The sequence below is a fragment of the Sturnira hondurensis genome, unplaced genomic scaffold (assembly GCF_014824575.4).
Source record: "Sturnira hondurensis isolate 20B ecotype Veracruz unplaced genomic scaffold, ASM1482457v3 Scaffold0020787, whole genome shotgun sequence".
Lineage (NCBI taxonomy): Eukaryota > Metazoa > Chordata > Mammalia > Chiroptera > Phyllostomidae > Sturnira > Sturnira hondurensis.
In genome coordinates, this window is record NW_028093418.1 from 2710559 (window position 1) to 2728135 (window position 17577).

Here is a 17577-nt window from a genome sequence, read left to right on the forward strand (position 1 = left end):
AGAGTGGGGAGGATAAGGGAGCCACAGAGAGGTAGAGTTTCTTCGTTCCACTTGCAATGATAGAATAGGAACTCTAAGCAGACTGTGAAAGTGAAATATGTAACCACTAAAGCAATCCCTAATAAATAGTACAAAGAAATGTTGTTTAAAAAACTAAGCTATTTATTACCCTGGCTGGCGTGGCTCAGCGGATTGAGTGCTGGCCTGTGAATCGAAGGGTCGCAGGCTTGATTCTCAGTCAGGGCACATGCCTGGGTTGCAGGCCAGGTCCCCAGTAGGGGGCACTCGAGAGGCAACCACACATTGATGTTTCTCCCCCTCTCTTTCGCCCTCCCTTCCCTCTCTAGAAGTGAATACATAAAAATCTTTAAAAAAAATAAAACAAAACGAACAGTTGCTAAAAATCCTACCAAAGGAAAATTAGTCTCTCAGTTGCCAGAAGCCTGTCACCTTCGGCCTCATTTAAAAACATGAACTGGGCCAGTCAGACATTTCTCTTCCAAACGTGGAGCTGGAAATCATAAATGGCAACTTCAGAGTACAGACTGGATTTAAGAAGGGAGATTTAAGGGAGAGTGGTGGCGGGGCACAGCCAGGTGAGGCCATGAGCGAGCTGGCAAGGACAGGCAGAGAGAGGGGACGGCACCTATCCGGTCTCCCGGGTCTCCTGGGCGCGGGGGTCTCCTGCTCTCCCCGGAGCCCGAGCAGCCTCTCCCTCTCCGCAGCCTGGCCAGAGGGCAAGCTGCCCCTTCACATCTGAACCTCCAGTGTGTTTCTGTCCTCACGACACAAAGCGTGGTCTTCAGTGTTTTGTTTTAGACAAAAAAAAAAGGCCAAAGCATGGAGGGGGGCACAGTAGACCACAAGGGGGCTCTAGGATGCTAAAGCCTCTTACTGTTTAATCTGGCACGGGTCCCCTCGGTGGGTGTGCCCACCCTTAAAGGCATTTAAGATCACAGGCAGGGAGGGGCACTCTGGCAGATGCCAGGTGAGGCCCGCTGCTCTCTGTGACTGGTGAGCTGGCTTTGTGGTTTACTAGTCAGCCACCTGGGAATTGCTCAGCGGGCATACCTGGAACAGAGGCCAAGGTCCCCACCAGATCCAGACGGCCAAGGTCTAGATCATAACCACAGCACCAATGTCCAGCCCACACCCCCAGGTCTAAGGTCAACCTTAAATCCACAAAGCCATGGTCCCTACCAGGCCCATGGTGCCAAGGTCTCCAGCAACAGAGCCAAGGTCCAGCCCGGCCTTGAAGGGCCAAGGTCCATTCTAGACCGTGCTAGGTCCTAGGAAATCCCGGGAACAGCCAGCTTCCCTGTCCCATCCACCCTCTGGAGCAGCAGTGCAAGCAGAGTAAATGCCTGTTCCCGCGGGGGCTTTCTCACGCCCACCATTCAATGCCCGAGCCGGAGCACCAACCCCAAATGGACGCTGTTGGTTCCCTGAACATGCAGCCAACGCCGTGTGGGCCCTTGTCCGGAGTCCTAGCTGAGTCACCAGCACTGCTCAGAAGCCTGCTGCCGTCCCTCTAAGCCGGCCGCTCTGCCTTCCCGGGTCCTGGAGTGCGGGCCTCCTCAGCCCGCTCTCTCCCTCTACCCACGCCCTCATTCCCAGGACGCATCCGGGCCAGCTGGGCCACAGCCGGTGGCACTCTCCCCTGCCCTGTGGAACCTGCTGCTTGCCCTGCTGGGCAGGCTCCATGACACCTGGGTCCGGGCTTCAGGGCACCTGGAATTCAGGGCAGGGATGGTCGCAACCATGGGGGCGCTACCTGTGAAGGCGAATCTGTCCTCTTCGATTTTCTTTTTGAGGTGTTTGATTTCGAAGTCCCTTTCCTTCAGTAGCTTGTACAGCCGCCCGTTCTCATCCGCGGTTTCCCGGAGCTGACCGCGAAGCTGCTCCACCTCGTCCTCGAGCGCCCTGCAAGGCAAAGGCGGGTGAGCGCCTCCCGGGGGGGCCGGGGTGGTGATAGGGACCGGTCTGTACGAAATGGGAATGAGGAATTAGGGCGACCTCAAGGAGCCGGTGCTAACACACTGGTCTCCAAACCAGTCTACAAAACCTTCTGTGTCAGCACAGACTCCTGTTTCCCAATAACCGGTACAGATCAATGTGCACCTGTGTGACGTCAAATTTAGAGCCAACCGAAAAGGTTCTGGGCTCTTTACAACCTTCCCACCAACCGCAAAATAGCAAGGGCTCCTTTAGGACAGACAGGTGTGTGTGTCATGCCAGGAAACGGACACTGGCATGGGAGAACGGTCCCGGGTGAGACTGGGACAATGACTTCCGATGGCCATCGATGGCAGCCAACTAGCTCCTCAGAAACCCAAACACAGTTTCCGTGAAAAACTACGCAAGAAAACCCAAGTGAATAAACTTACACCCTGATGCGTTTCCCAGTTTCAAGGGGACTTTACGTGGTTTTTAAGCATGTTTCATGTGAAATTTTGTCCGCAGGAGCCCCGTCCCTCTGTCAGGCGCAGGAGTCATCAGTAACACCCTCTGCGGCAAGCCCTGCCTCTCTCCTGATGAACGCGCACCTAGTCGCCCGACTGTCTGCAGCCGTGTCTCCCCCGCCTGCCCACCTCCCCGTGGTGCTCCTGGCCGAGGTCACACCAGCCTTTACCTCTGCTCGAAGCTGCCTTTCGAGTTTTGCTCCCCAGCGTGGAGAGGGCTGAGGCCATCGCAGGTCTCGAACGGCTCCTTTGGGTCGTCCGCTCTGCTGCTGGGGTGCAGTTCTTTGTCCTTCTGTTTCTCCATCCGCTTCTGTAACCTTTTGAGCTGCATCTCCTGCATGGCCTTGAACTGGAGCCGCAAGGTGTCCTGCGAGCCTTCATCCGCAGCCATCTTGCCCTAGGAGTCAGGGGGGCGGGGAGCCGGAGCTGAAGCAAACCCCACTCGGGCACGGTCCCCAAGGGCGCTCAGTGCGTAGTCAGCCCGGTGTACAGGCCCCAGCCCTGGAGTTTCCTGCACAGCTTTGCGTGTGGCTGCGTGGAAGCTCGGAGGACCCAGCCCCACTTCAAATGCCCTGAAAGCCAAAGCTGAGCAGAATCCCCTCCTCTGGCCCTGGCGCTGCCACCGGACTGCTCAGGGCATCGGAACACACCCCCATCACTTAGACTCAGCACCTCACCCCTCCAGGGGCGCTGACTCCGGCTGAACTTCAGAATCTCCTAAAATTTACCGACCCTAGGGCACATGCCTAGACCCATTAAACCCCAATTCCTAGGAATGGGACTCAGTCACTACTTTCAAAATTGAGGTATAGTTTACATGCAGTAAAGGGCATAAGTCCCGAGTACTCAGTTCAGTGAATCTTTACATAACTAGAAACTTGGCTGGTGACCGCCGAGGTATAGGACACCACCTGTCCCCAGGAAGCCTACCTGGTGCCCTCTCCAGTCCATCGTCCCCCCTCAAGGTAACCACTATTCTGGCCTCTGCCACTGAGGACAAGTTCTGTTTTCTTTTTAATCAGCTCCATTGCAGTGGGATTTGCACACAACATACACCAAGTCTGGGTGTGCGAATGAGTGTTGACAGATACATGCACCTGTGTAAACCACCATCACCACGATAGAACATTTCTATTATATCGGAAAGCTCCTTGGGGCCCCTTTGCAACCAGTTCCCCTGCCGGCCCCACGCCCAGGCAAACTCTGGTCTGCTCTCCCCCACTGCACTTTGCCTCTTCTAGAATTCTGTACAACTTGAGTCAGACAGTGGGCAGTCTTTAGCGTTTTCGTTTTGTTTTGCTTAGCACTGCCTTTCGGAAATGTATCCGTGTTGTTGCATGAATCACTAGTTCATTCCTTCTTATTGCTGAGTAGTATCCATTGTATAGACATACCCTAGTTTATTCATATCTTCACCTGTTACTGGAGGCCCTGGCTGTTTCCATTTGGGGCTACCATGAATAACGCTGTTACAAACACTCATATACAAGACAGTCTTTGTACAAATATATATTTCTATTTCCCTTAGGTAAATACTTAAGAGTTGGAAATGCCTGGTTATGTGGTAAGTTTATGATAGTTTTATAAGAAAGCACTAAATTGCTTTCCAGAGCTACTGTCCCACTTACCTCCCCACCCCCAGTGCACGAGAGTTCCAGCGCCCCACATTCTTGCAAACCCCTCGTAGGGTCAGTACGAGTCTCAGTCTTTCTGCTGGGTGTGCAGCGCTACCTCAGTGTGGTTTTCATGTGCATTTTCCCGATGGCGAACTATGTGGAGCCTCTTTTCATGTGTTTGCTGGCCCTTTGCACATCTTTCCTGATGTGTTCGTTCACATTTAAAAATTCTGTTGTCTTCTTCTTGAGTTCCTTTTTTTAAAAAGATTTTATTTATTCACTTTTAGAGAAAGGGGAAGGGAAGAAGGAGAGAAACACTGATCTTGTAGGTGCCCCGACCAGGGACTGAATCTGCAGTGCAGGCATGTGCCCTGACCTGCAACCGACCCAGCGACCTTTTGCTTTGTAGGATGCTGCCCCACCAACTGAGCCACACCGGTCAGTGCTCACTGGGTTCCATCTGGGTTCCGGATGTTTGTCTACTTTGGAATTTCACGTAAATAGCACAACAGAGCACCACAAATGGAATCTGAAAAGTGCTCCCAGATGCTTTTCAAGTGTAAGTGCAGCCAGTGGTAAGCATCCCTGACTGAAAAACCAAACTCAGGTCGTACCATCCACCCGCCATCCCATCACCCATAAACCTTGTTGATTCTCCGTAAACGTCTCCAAATCCGCCCCCAAATTTCCTTCCCCAGTGACACCACTCTCAGCAGCGTTCTCCTGGCCACCTCAGGCCATTTGCACGTGCCCTTCCCCTTCCCTGGAATGTTCTTTCCTCAGACGTCCACCTTCCTCACTGCTCTATCGCGGAAAGCATTTGTGCCCTCACCCCATGCCCCTTACCGGGCTTTATCTTCCTGCCTCGCACTCAGCTTCACCCCACACATCGTATGTTTGGCGGTCGGTTGCCTCTCTTCCTCCCCACCAGCCCCACGACGGCAGGCTCTGTGCCACGTTCACGGCTGGCATGTAGCAGGCACGGAATCAATCCTTAGTAAACGAATGATGGCTGGACTGGCCCCAGGGCTGCTGAACAAGCCCCTGCGGCCCTACTGCCCCCTCCCTCTTCCCGCCTCTCTTGTGGTCTAGCCCGCCCCCATGGCGGAACTACTTTCGCTCGAGCACAGCTCTGAGACTGACGTGTCCCTACACCGAAAGCTTCAGTAGATGCCTGTCAGCCCCAAGTCGAGTCCGAAGGCTCTGAAAGCTTTGGGAGACCTGGCCTCAGTCGCCCCTCCCAGCCTGTCTTCCCCTTCATAGTGCCGGTCCCATCTAGTGTCACTGCTCCTACTCCTCCCAGGAAAAAAAAAAGGCTGGATCACCTTCAATTTCCACTGAGTCCAACTTAAACTTCCCTGCAAAGGGCCAGACAGTCAATACTTTCAGCTTTGTGGGCCTACGGTCTCCGCCACCGCAGACAAAGCATAAATGAGCGGGCATGGCTGCGGCCCGGGGAAGCTTGACTGCAAAAACCAGCGGGGAGCGGGGCTTGGACTTCGAGCCTGAGTGTGCCAACCCGAAGAGAGGAATTTCACCTGAGAAGGACTCCAGAGACGGAGGAAACCCTTATTGAGCCAATGATTTTAAAATGTACCTAATAGGGTTTAAAAATAAATTTATCCTGCGAGTCCCTATTTTTGTAGGTTATAAGAAGGGACGACCATATACTTCACTCTCCAAATTGGGTCACCTTGGAGAGTGCAAGCGAGAGCTATTAATAACCCTCTTGGGTCAACAGCGAGTCAGGAGAGCAACTTGGAGGCTGTGACCAGCAGGTAAAGCGGCTGTTCCCGCCTGCACTGCCTACGGGAACCACTTGGGGCGCTTTAATGATACTGACGCTGGGTCCTGCGCCCAGGGATTCCGCTCAGGGAATCGGTCCAGTCATCATCGGTCAGGGCGCAACCTGGGTGCTGGGTGCTGGGTGCTGGGTGCTGCGGCCTGGGCTACCGTACGAGAGGCCTGGTCTAAGGTGAGACAGCAGCTGGAGTTCAGGGTGAACTTGGCTTTGTAGCGGCTCTGTGAATCTAAAAGTTTCTATACCTCCCCAGGCCTTAGTCCCTCGTTCAGGAAGCAGGAGACGACACGCGGAGGCCACAGATGTGCTGTGAGGAAAGACGCAAAGAGCAGTGGGAAACGCTCCGTCAGCTGTGCCATTGGTAGAAACAAATATTACTATCTTCTCCCTTCCTGGTGGTCTCTGTGGAGGACCCCTTCCTCCTCCTCCTCCTGCCCCACATCCAGTGGTCCCTGTGACCCGTCAGCAGAAAACCTGGCCGGGCTGCTAGGCCCACAGTGACCAAGCCCCATGACAGCTGCCTCCAGCCTCTGCAGCCACTGCCTCGCATTGCAAGGTCGCCTTCTCTGCGCCCCATCTCCTTCCTGCTTCACAAACTGGGTGGCACTGGGCTTCCCTCCCCGCCTCCCCGCCTGCGTCTCCCTATCTCTCTGGCCTCCTGCTTCCTACCCTTAGCTGCCTTGTCTTGTTCCTTTAATCCCTACTGCATACAACCACCTGGGGCCTTTCCAAAAGCAGATGTCAGTGGCTCCTGCCTCTGCAAGGTTCACCAGGACTCAGAGTGCACCCTGGCTGCCCGAGGGCCCAGGACTCACAGATGTGCTCTGGCTGCCTGAGGGCTGCATCCACCCAGACATTTTTGTCTGACTTTCACTGAATGCTATGTTAGGATTTTAATTTGTTGCCAACATTCAAACATTTGTAGATTTCAATTACATCCAGATTTCCAGCCTCTTTTGTAAAAGTTTACGGACCTGGCAATGCTGAGCCCATGGTCCCACATGGGCAGCAGCTGCTGGGCCGAGGGAGCTCTCTCTGGGCAGGGTATGTCCTTTCCACTCAGCCATGGTCCCTGCCACTCCCAGAGGCTGTCACTGGCACATCAGCCGCCTGTTATCACTGCAGAAAATGCTGTTCTCTCTCTTACACCTGCTGGATCCACCCTTGTCACTTCTCATCAGCCCCTGCAGATATCTGGGTCTATGACCCCTGCTAAGGCTCATGTCTGGAGGTACCTCAAACGCTTGCTGCAACCACTCCACCTGCCTGGGACGTCTTCCTCCTTCTTCCCCAGGCTCCTGCAGCTTCCCCTTCCCACAAACGCTGGTTCAGCCTTTAGGGTTCCCCTGGGGGCACTCTGTGGGCGCCTGGGGTGCCCCCAGGTGTTCCTTGATCACTAAACTTACCTCAGAGTATTATAATCATTTAAGACTATTTCTATTCCTTTCTTTTACTAAGAGGCCTCTTAAAGGCAGGGGTCTTATGTCTTATGTATTAACTCTTGGCATCCTGCCCAGAACCAGCCTTCAATCAATATTTGTAGAGTTGTCACTGAATTAATGTAGCAGGTGCTCTAGGATGACAGAAAGAATAAATGAATGGATAAATGCAGTAAGTCTTAAAGTTTTTTTCCTTTTCTCTTCCCTGTGTGCACTTGGGAGTTGGTGGGAGACAGGTCCTTCTAGGAGGCACACTGTTTCCTGGGCAAATTACTTCATCTCTCTGGGGTTCCGTTTACTCCTCTGTAAGATGGGAAGGTAACCACCAACTACTGAACAGGGTGGCTACGAGGATTAAGTGGGAGAATGAACGGACAGCATGTAACACAGTGCCTGGCGTACAAGCACTCCTGTGAATTTAGTGGTTATTATCTTTCACATTACAGGAAATGTGGTATTGCTGGCCCCATGAGCCTCTGGAAGACAGAGTGGCCCCTGCGATCCACCTCAGCCCCCAGGGCATCAGCTCCGTGACAGGCACTTGGCCAGTGGAAGTTTGAATTGCATTGGGCTGGGTTGGGGCCTGGGCATCTGTCTGTCTGTAAAACCTCCCATGGGAGTCTAAAGATGAGTCAGAACTGAGAGTGAGAGGTGTGGGTACCCTGAGGGACGGATCTGGGGGCCTGCAGCCGAGGCAGGCACCTCGGTCAGCCTCAAGCAGAGCAATGAGCAACTGGAAATCAGAATTTAAAATGCAATACCATTTACATTTGCATAAAGATGGAAATACTTAGGTATACATATATAACAATACGTACAAGATCCGTATGTGGAAAACTATGAAACTCAATGTCAGAAATCAAATAATTAAATAGATATTCCATGTACGTGGATAGGAAAGACTCAATAATGTTAGCATGTCAGTTCTTCCCAAATTGATCTACAGATTCAACATAATTGTAAGAAAATCCCAGCAAGGTACTTTGTGGATATTGACAAGTTGAATCTAAAATTTATATGAAGAGGCTTCACTCAGAGAAGCCAATGCAATAGGAAAGAAAAGAATAAAGTTGCGAGATTGATGCTTTGATGTCGAGACTTACTATAATGCTACAGTAATCAAGACAGTGTGGTATTTGGGACGGAATAGACAAAGAGGTCAAGAGAAAAGAATAGAGAGCCCAGAAACAGACCCACACAAAGAGAATCAACAAAAAGAAGCAATGGCAATCCAATGAAGAAAAATACTCTTTTCATCAAACGGTGCAGGAACAACTGGGCATCCACGTGCAACACAGTGAATCTAGACACAGACCTTCCACCAGAATCAACTCAAAATGGATCATAGACCTAAGTCCAAAATGCTAAACTATAAAACTTCTAGAAGATACCATGGGAGAAATTCTAGGGGACCTTGTGTTTGGCAATGAGTTTTTAGATACAACACCAAAAGCATGATCCATGAAAGAAAAATTTGGCAAGTTGGGTTTCATCGAAATTAAAAACGTCTGCTCTGCAAAAGGCACTGTTAAGAGAGTAAGAAGACAGGCTACAGACTGGAAGAAAATCTTTAAAACACACATCTGATAAAGGTCTGCATCCAAAATACACAAAGCATTCTGAAAACTTAACAGTATGGACACAATCCAACTAAAAAGTGAGCAAAAGACCTGAACATATGAACATACACCTCAGCAAAGAAGACCTACAGATGGCAGCCAAGCACATGCAAAGATCAAAATAACATGTCATTAGAAATTACAGATTAAATCAGCAATGGGATAAGACTGCACCCTTGTTAGAATCGCTAAAATCCAGAACACTGACAACACCAAGTGCTGACGAGGGTGTGGAACAACAAGGACACCCTCGTTCATTGCTGGTACGGCCACTTTGGAAGACAGTTCGACAGTTTCTTTCCAAGCCAAATACTCTTACCACATGATCCAGCAATCATGTTTGCCCAAATGAGTTGAAAACCTGTCTCCAAACAACACTGTAAGCAAAAGTTTATAGGAACTGTATTCATAATTATCAAAAATCAAAAGCAATCAACATGTCCCTCAACAGGTGAGTGGATCAACAAATCGGCACACCTATACAATGGTGCGTTATCTATCGATGAAAAGAAGTGAGCTTCAAGCCACAAAAAAAACATAAAGCAAACTGAGATGCACATTGCTAAGTGAAGAAGCCGGTCTGAAAAGGCTGTACACTGTGTGATCGCAACTATATGATACCCCAGAAGAGGGAATCTGAGAGAGAGACAGACAGACAGACAGACAGAGAGAGAGAGGGAGGGAGACCAGTGGTTGTAGGGGTTGTGCAGAGGGGAGGAGGGATGAGCAGTGGAACACCGGGAGCTTTCGGGGCAGTGAATGGTTCTGAATGATACTGTAATGGGGAATACATGGCATTACACATTTGGCAAAACTCATAGGAGTGTACGATACAAAGACTGAACGCTAATGTAAACTCCAAACGTATAAAGTTAACAATAACATAGGATCATCAATGGTAACAACTATACCTTACCAATGCAAGATGTTAATAATGGGGGAAAGGGGAGAGGAATACATGGGGTCTTTCTGTATTTCTTGTTCAGTGTTTCTGTAAATCTAAAATTGCTCTATGGAATAAAGCATATATATACTGAGCCATGGGACAGGGAAAATGGCACTTTCTGTGGCAAAGACCCCAGAGGCAGTTGCGTGCATAGGGGACTTGGACCAGTGAGGAGGGGGCTGAGGCCCCATCCAGACATGGGCCTCCCTTTTCCCCTCCAGCCTGCCACATTCTCTCCTTCCTCCCTCTTGCCCCTCCCAGCAGTCCCCTAGGGGTGGAGAGGAGTTGGCCTGAGAAGCCTAGTTGGGCGTCCTGGAGGACCAGGCTCTCCTACGACTGCCTGCCGGGCCAGCATCAATGCAGAGATGGATTTAGGTTGGGGATGGATTGAAGATGACTGGACTGGAGCCCCGCGCCAAGGGGTGCTCTCCGACGAGTCCCCGGTCCTGTGGGGGTTGGCCCAGGGGCGGGAGGACGGGGTGGGGGATAGTGGACGCTACCAGGTCTGGTAGTTCCCGCTCCACCCCGCTGTGGTGCTAGAGGCCTCCGCAGCAGAGATCAGAAGAGGGCGCCAGAGGTCTAGTGGACCCGAGTTGAAGTTCGGGTTTTGCCACCACCTACAGTGTGGCTTTGGGCAGGTGATTCCCCCTTCGCACCTCACTAGCCCTTGTACCGCACCGAAAATAAGTGCCTAGAGAAGGAGGAGGCGGTGCACGCAGGTTCAAAGCAGCAAGAAAGGAGAGTCCTCGCTCTGCGCCCCGCGTGCAGTGAGCGCACGGCCAGGGGCAGAGCGCTCGGGAGAGCGTGTGCGCCCGGGCTGCGGATCAGGCTCCCAGAGGCTGCAGGCTCCCGGATCTCCATTTCCCCGCACTTACAGTGCTCTCGCAGGTCCTGCCTTTTGGGGCCACCGCCGCTGGGTTACCTCTTTCGGACGCTTCTCGCGCTGCCCTGGCAACTGTCACCAGGGAAACCACCTATGCCACCCGCGTTACGTCACCACGAGTCTACGGTGCCCGAGAGGGAGTTCAGAAAGTGACCAAGGTTGGAGGGTCCGGGGTGCGATGGTGTGGTCTGGAAGCAGGCGCGGCTGGCTGGAAGGGGGTGTCGTGTCCCTGGAGACTTTAAAGTGGGTCCAGTGGTCCGCTTCTGGAACATGCGTTTTGAAAGTTTTGTAGATCAGAAGTTCCGCACAGAGGTGCGCATTCCGCATTCCCGCCGGGGAGATGAAAAGTGAACGATCCCACCAGGAGTGTCTTTGAAAAATATTTAAAAAAAAAAAGTGGGGGAAAGGTCACGTTGTGATGGTGAGGGAAAAAAGCAGGACACGAGCTATAGTTATTTCTACATAAAGTTATGTTTTTAAAAACCGGGCGCAGAAACAAAACTGAGAGAGACGCGTGGAAACGGCGGAAGATACTGGATTTGGGGCTGGAACGACATATGCTGTTTTTCTGTTTGCACTTCAGAGGGTTTTAAATATAATGAACATGGCTTATTTTCATGGTGGAAAACACTTCCGAATTTAAGCCGCTAATCTATTCAGGGCTATTTGGGGGTGGGAGACAAATTTCTAGGAAAGGAGATCCGAGGAAGCTTCCCAAATATTTATCCAGGCCTTTATAATTTGAAAATCTTCAGATATCTTGTCTTTCTTTCTTTTTAACCTCATAAGGCACCCACTCAGAGACGTGCACGGAGGTGCGGCGCCAGACCGCCTTTTGCAGAACTTTAGCACAGTATCACAACCAGGATATTGACTTTGATACAATCCATCTATCTTATTCAGATTTTCCCATGTTGAACGGTATTCGTGTGTGTATTTGGTTCTATTCAATTCTATCACAGGTGTAGGTTTGATCGCTGAAGTCAAGACGACGAACACGTAAACCACAAGAATGCTTCCTTGTTGGGCTTTTATAACCACACCCACTTCCTTCTTGCCCCGCCCCCTCCCAGGTTCCCAACCCGGGGACCACTAATCTGTTCTCCATTTCTAAAACTTTGTCATTTCAAAAATGTCATATAAATGAAATAATATAGTATGTAACCTATTGGAATTGGCCTTGTTTTCCCTCAGAATAATTCTCTGGAGGTTCACCCAAGTTGCATTAGTAATTTCTCTGTATTGTTCAGGGTTTTCCGTGGTTTGTTGAACTGTTCATCCCCTGAAGCGCTTCTGCGCTGTTTCCAGTTTGGGGCTATTACAAATAAGGCCGAGATGAATGTTCCTGGATGGATTTTTGTGTGAATCTAAGTTTTCGTTTCTCTGGAATGCCCCAAAGTACCATTGTATGGTGATCACACGTTTAGTTTCATCTAGAAGACACAGCCAACCTGTTCCGCAGAGTGTACCATTTTACACTCTCCCCACAGAGTCTGGGTGATCCAGTTTCTCCACATCTTTGCTGGTGTTTGATGTCGCAATTTTTTATTTTAGCCATTCTGATACGTGCGTGGTGGATACTTACACTGGACATGTTTTTTTCATTGTGCTTAATTGCTATCGCTCTTTGGCGTAGCATCTGTTCATGTCTTTTTGCCCAGTTTCTAATTGTTGAGTTTTGAGAATTCTTTATATATTGTAGATACTAGCCCTTTGTTGGGTATGTAGTTTGCAAATATTTTCTCCCATTCTGTAGCTTATCTTTTAATTCTTTTTACATGGACTTCGCAGCACAAAAGTTTATACTTTGATTAGGTCCAATGGATCAATTTCTTTCTTTTTTGGATAGTGCTTTTACTGTCAAGTGTAAGAACTTCCGTCTGGCCTTGAGTCCCAAAAACTTTCTCTTATGATTTTCTTGAAGTGTTGGAGTTTTATGTTCATGATTTATTTTGATGTAATTTCTGTATTAGGTCATTTCCTTTGTTTTTTGCCTATGCATGACCAGCACCATTTGTTGAAAGGTACCCTCCCTCCATTGAATTGCTTTCGATTCTGTGTCAAAAGCAGTTGAGCGAACTCAACAATAACAAAAAATCCAACTGGAAAATAGGCAAAGGACTTGAATAAACATTCCTCCAAAGAAGATACACCAATGGCCAATAAGCACATGAAAAGATGCTCCACATCACTCACCACTAAGGAAATGCAAATCAAAACCACAACGAAATACCATTTCATACCCAATAGGATGGTTGTTAGCAAAAAAGTGGAAACCAACAAGTGTTGGCCAGGGTTTGTAAAAATTGGAACCCTTAGGTATCAGTGGAGGGAATGTAAAATGGTGCCGCTGCTGTAGAAAAGTTTGGTAGTTCTGCAAATTGCTAAATAGAATCACCATAGATCCAGGAATTTTCCCTCTGGGTATATGCCCAAAATATGAAAGCACGGGATCAAACACTTTTACACCAATGTTCATAGCAGCTTTATTCACAATAGAGAAAAGGGAGAAACAACCCAAGTGTCCATCAGTAGATGAATGGGTAAACAGAATGGGGTATCCACAAGGGGGAATGTTATTTGGCCATAAAAAAAGAATGGAATTTGGAAACATGCTACAGCATGGATAAACCTTGAAAACATTCTGCTAAGTGAGACATCCCAAACACAGAAGGACCAATATTGTATTATCCCACTGGCTGGGTACATAGAAAATTCAGAGACAGAAAGTGGAATAGAGGTTGCCAGGGGCGAGGGACATGGGAAATGGGAGTTGCTGTTAAAGGTTATGAAGTTTGTTTGGGATGACAGAGAGGTTCTGGAGGCAGAGGGTGATCATGGTTGTACAGCACTGTGAGTGTACTTAGTGCTGCTAAGTTGTACACCTAAAAATGGTGAAGTAGTAAATTCTGTTGTGTATATTTCACAATAAAAATTTTAATGATTTTTAAATATATTTTATTGATCATGCTATTACAGTTGTCCCGTTTCTCCCCTTCACTCCCCTCTACCCTGCACACCCCCTCCCACCCACATTCCCCCCCTTTAGTTCATGTCCATGTGTCATACATATAAGTTCTTTGGCTTCTACATTTCCCTTACTATTCTTACCCTCCCTGACTATTTTCTACCTACCATCTATGCTACTTGTTCTCTGTACCTTTTCTCGCCCTCTCCCCCTCCCACTCCCCTGTAGATAAACACTCCGTGTGTGATCTCCTTTTCTCTGATTCTGTTCCTGTTTTAGTTGTTTGCTTAGTCTGTTTTTGTTTTTGTTTTAGGTGTGGTTGTTAATAACTGTGAGTTTGCTGTCCTTTCACTGTTCCTGTTTTTTATCTTCTTTTTCTTAGATAAGTCCCTTTAGTATTTCATATAATAAGGGCTTGGTGATGATGAATTCCTTTAACTTGACCTTATCTGAGAAGCACCTTATCTGCCCTTCCATTCTAAACGAAAGCTTTGCTGGATAGAGCAGTCTTGGATCTAGGTCCTTGCCTTTTATGACTTGAAATACTTCCTTCAAGCCCCTCCCTGCCTGTAAGGTCTCTTTTGAGAAATCAGCTGACAGTCTGATGGAAACTCCTTTGTAGGTAACTGTCTCTTTATCTCTTGCTACTTCTAGGATTCTCTCATTATCTTTAATCTTGGGTAATGTAACTATGATGTGCCTTGGTGTGTTCCTCTTTGGGTCCTACTCCTTCCAGACTTTCTGAGCTTCCTGGACTTCCTGGAAGTCTATTTCCTTTGTCAGATTGGGGAAGTTCTCCTTTATTATTTGTTCAAGTAAGCGTTCCACTCGTGGCTGTTTCTTTTCCCCTTCTGGTACCCCTATAATTCGGATATTGGAACATTTAAAGATGTCCTGGAGGTTCCTAAGCCTCTCATTTTTTTTTGAATTCTTGTTTCTTCATTCTTTTCTGATTGATGTTTCTTTCTTCCTTCTGGTCCACTCCATTGATTTGAATCCCAGTTTCCATCCCATCACTATTGGTTCCCTGTACATTTTCCTTTATTTCACTTAGCATAGCCTTCATTTTTTTCATCTAATTTGTGACTAAATTCAACCAATTCAGTAAGCATCTTGATTACCAGTGTTTTAAACTGTGAATCTGATAGGTTGGCTACCTCTTGATTGCTTAGCTGTTTTTTTCTAGAGTTTTGAGCTGTTCTTTCATTTGGGCCATTTTTTTGTGTGTCTTGATTTGCCTGTTACATATAAGGGGTGGAGCCTTAGGTGTTCACCGGGGGCGGAGCAGCCCAGTCACTGGGTTGTGATTGTATGTGGGGGCGGGGTCAGAGAGGGAGCAATGGCACTTTCTTCCTCTGAGGAATTTCAGTCACTTTCCCCACTTCCCCAAAGCAATTCTGTCCCCAAAGAACTTACATATGTCAAAGAACTTACATATGTCTAGCATGGTGTCTTACACCATGCTACAGGAACTTGAAATTGAGGGCCAAGGCTGTAAATTTGCAGCCTGTGGCAACATACCTACTAGGCCAGAACAAAGCTGAATGAACATAAGGTGTCCTATAGTTCTCATGTGTCACATAGTGGGACTGCTGGTTATTTATACACTTGGTCCTGTTTGAAAGCCCTTCGGATAGAACAGGGAAATGGGAGAAAGGAACCTGGAGGAGCCCCAGCTTGCCTGGACGGCCGCTTTCTCAGTGAGCGGCTGACCTGATGCAAGTTCCTGGGAGAACCAGCCTCGCTCCTGCATCCCAGCTTGCTTCTTACAGAAAGCCCGCTTTTGCCCCAGTCACCGAAATGAGGCAGAAGAACTGGCTTCTGGCAGGACAAAAGCTGGAAAGCCTTCTAAACCCAGTAGTGATGAATGGTTCTCGAGTGGAGGCCAGCGTCCACTTGCCCCCCTCAGAGGAGTGTAGGAAGAGTGAGGAGGTCTTCTCGAGTACCTGAGCTTCTTACACGGCTGCTGTCTTTCCCTGTCCCCAGCGCAACTGAAGTGTTGGCAGAGTGACTGAAGCTCTGCCGTGTGAGGTGGAAATGCCGTCCCCCTTTCTGCTGGAGCACTGTTCGCTGAGGTCAGCTTGTCTTACGTCCACACTCGGTGGCCTGCCCCTGACGCTCCATCCCCCACCATCACTCTGGGCACGGACTCCGAAGCATCTTTGCTTCCTCTCGTCTTGGTCAATAGTAAACGAGTCACCAAGTCCTGCCAGTCTTTCCTAAGCAAAGCCTCTTGACATCCAGATGTATCGTTTTCCTTTCCTTGTTGCCACCACTTTAAACCGGGGCCCTTCACCTCCTGTCCTGCCGCCCAGCTCCAGCGGTGCTGCCGGCGCCAGAGTCCCCCGCCCGCCACCGCCCAGCAGCTCTGCTTGTGCTCTACCTCTTCCCTGAATTTCCCCTCCACTCCCAGTGAGCTCAGTGCACTCCAATCAAAAGTGGAACCCAAGCCTTTTCACATTCTTCTAGACCACAGTGAACTATACCTATTTGCCAGTTTCTCCATATTTGAGTTTAAAACAATCCATGTTCCACTGTGATAATATTTGACGTATGCACACTGCTTTGCAATATATAAAATGCTTTAATACTCTTTTCCATTTGTTCCACACAAAAACTCTGAAGTACACATTATCCTGACTTTTTCAATGAGGAAAGCTCTGAGCCATTCAAGGCCATACAATGGAAAAGCAACAACAACAACAAAGTCCTGGCTGGTGTGGCTCAGTGGATTGAGTGAGAGCCTTACAAACCAGAGGGTCACCGGTTCGATTCCCACTCAGGGCACATGTCTGGGTTGCAAGTGGGTCCCCAGTGTGGGGCACGCGAGAGGCAACCACACGTTGATGTTTCTCTCCCTCTCTTTCGCCCTCCTTTCCTCTCTCTCTAAAAATAAATACATAAAACATTTTTAAAAAAGAAAGAAAACAAAGCAACAGAGCTGGAGCACACATCCAGAACTTGAGACCCTTGGTCACGTGGAGAGACACATGCTGGCGGGCACACAGTCTTCCCGTTCACAGAACACTCACTCTCCTCCTTCCTCTCCAGCCTCCGCCACACGCACACACACAGTCCCCATCCAGGCCCCAAGTCTGGTCTTTCTGCCTAACATGCTATAGCTACTTTATCCAGTTTTCATGTCTGAAACTCCTCAGCCAGTACTTGTGTTGGCCTTTAGGAGGAGGAGGATGGGACTCCCATCTACAAATGGCCTTTACTGTGGAGGGGGTGAATTAAAAACTGGGAAGTGCACAGGGGATTGGGGACTGAATCCACAGGAGGAAACCGATTGTCACTGAGACCGGTTGACTTTCATCCATGTGTCTCGAAAGACAGTGATATGAACTAAGAGTGCAATGGAGAACATTGGGGGCAAACCTGAACTGTGTTACCCATGCATCGTGCCAAGGGCGTGGGGGGAGCCAGAACAGGGCCCGTCCATCCGAGAGGTCCCGTGCAACTAAGGACTAATGAACCTTGGCAGACCCTCCAGTTTTCTCCTGAAGTCAGCGTACGATGAATGAGATCACCATATATACAAACACTTCTTACACAAAATAGCTCCACAGGTGAAATAAGACTTGACTGTAGCCAAAATGGTATTAGGCTGAAACACACACTATACGGGGGATAATATGAGAGGCTGGTGGCCCCCAAAAGCCCGAATCCAGGGTGAGGGGAAGAGGCAGAACTGAGTGCATACCCAGCACCTCCCAGCCAGAGGAACTCAAACCTGGAAAAACGAACAATTTTTATCTATGTGGGAGCTCCCCACTGTGAAGTATTTAACAAGGCTTAACCCACCCACCCAGGAATCAGGTATGTAAGTTCCTGTAGACA

The 17577-nt window shown here is 49.0% G+C and overlaps 1 protein-coding gene across 3 annotated transcripts in view; it reads right to left on the reverse strand.

Annotated features, from left to right (window-relative positions):
* CCDC13 (coiled-coil domain containing 13) overlaps positions 1-10850 on the reverse strand; it is a 39292-nt gene extending 28442 nt beyond the window's left edge. For all 3 annotated transcript variants that reach the window (XM_037030582.1, XM_037030581.1, XM_037030583.1), the window contains exons 1-3: positions 10759-10850; positions 2633-2859; positions 1775-1923 (exon numbers count right to left, since the gene is read on the reverse strand). In XM_037030582.1, coding sequence (XP_036886477.1) covers positions 1775-1923; positions 2633-2853 — 370 coding nt within the window. In that variant the 5' untranslated portion in view covers positions 2854-2859; positions 10759-10850. The remainder of the gene's footprint in view (positions 1-1774; positions 1924-2632; positions 2860-10758) is intronic.
* Between the last annotated feature and the right edge of the window lie 6727 nt (positions 10851-17577).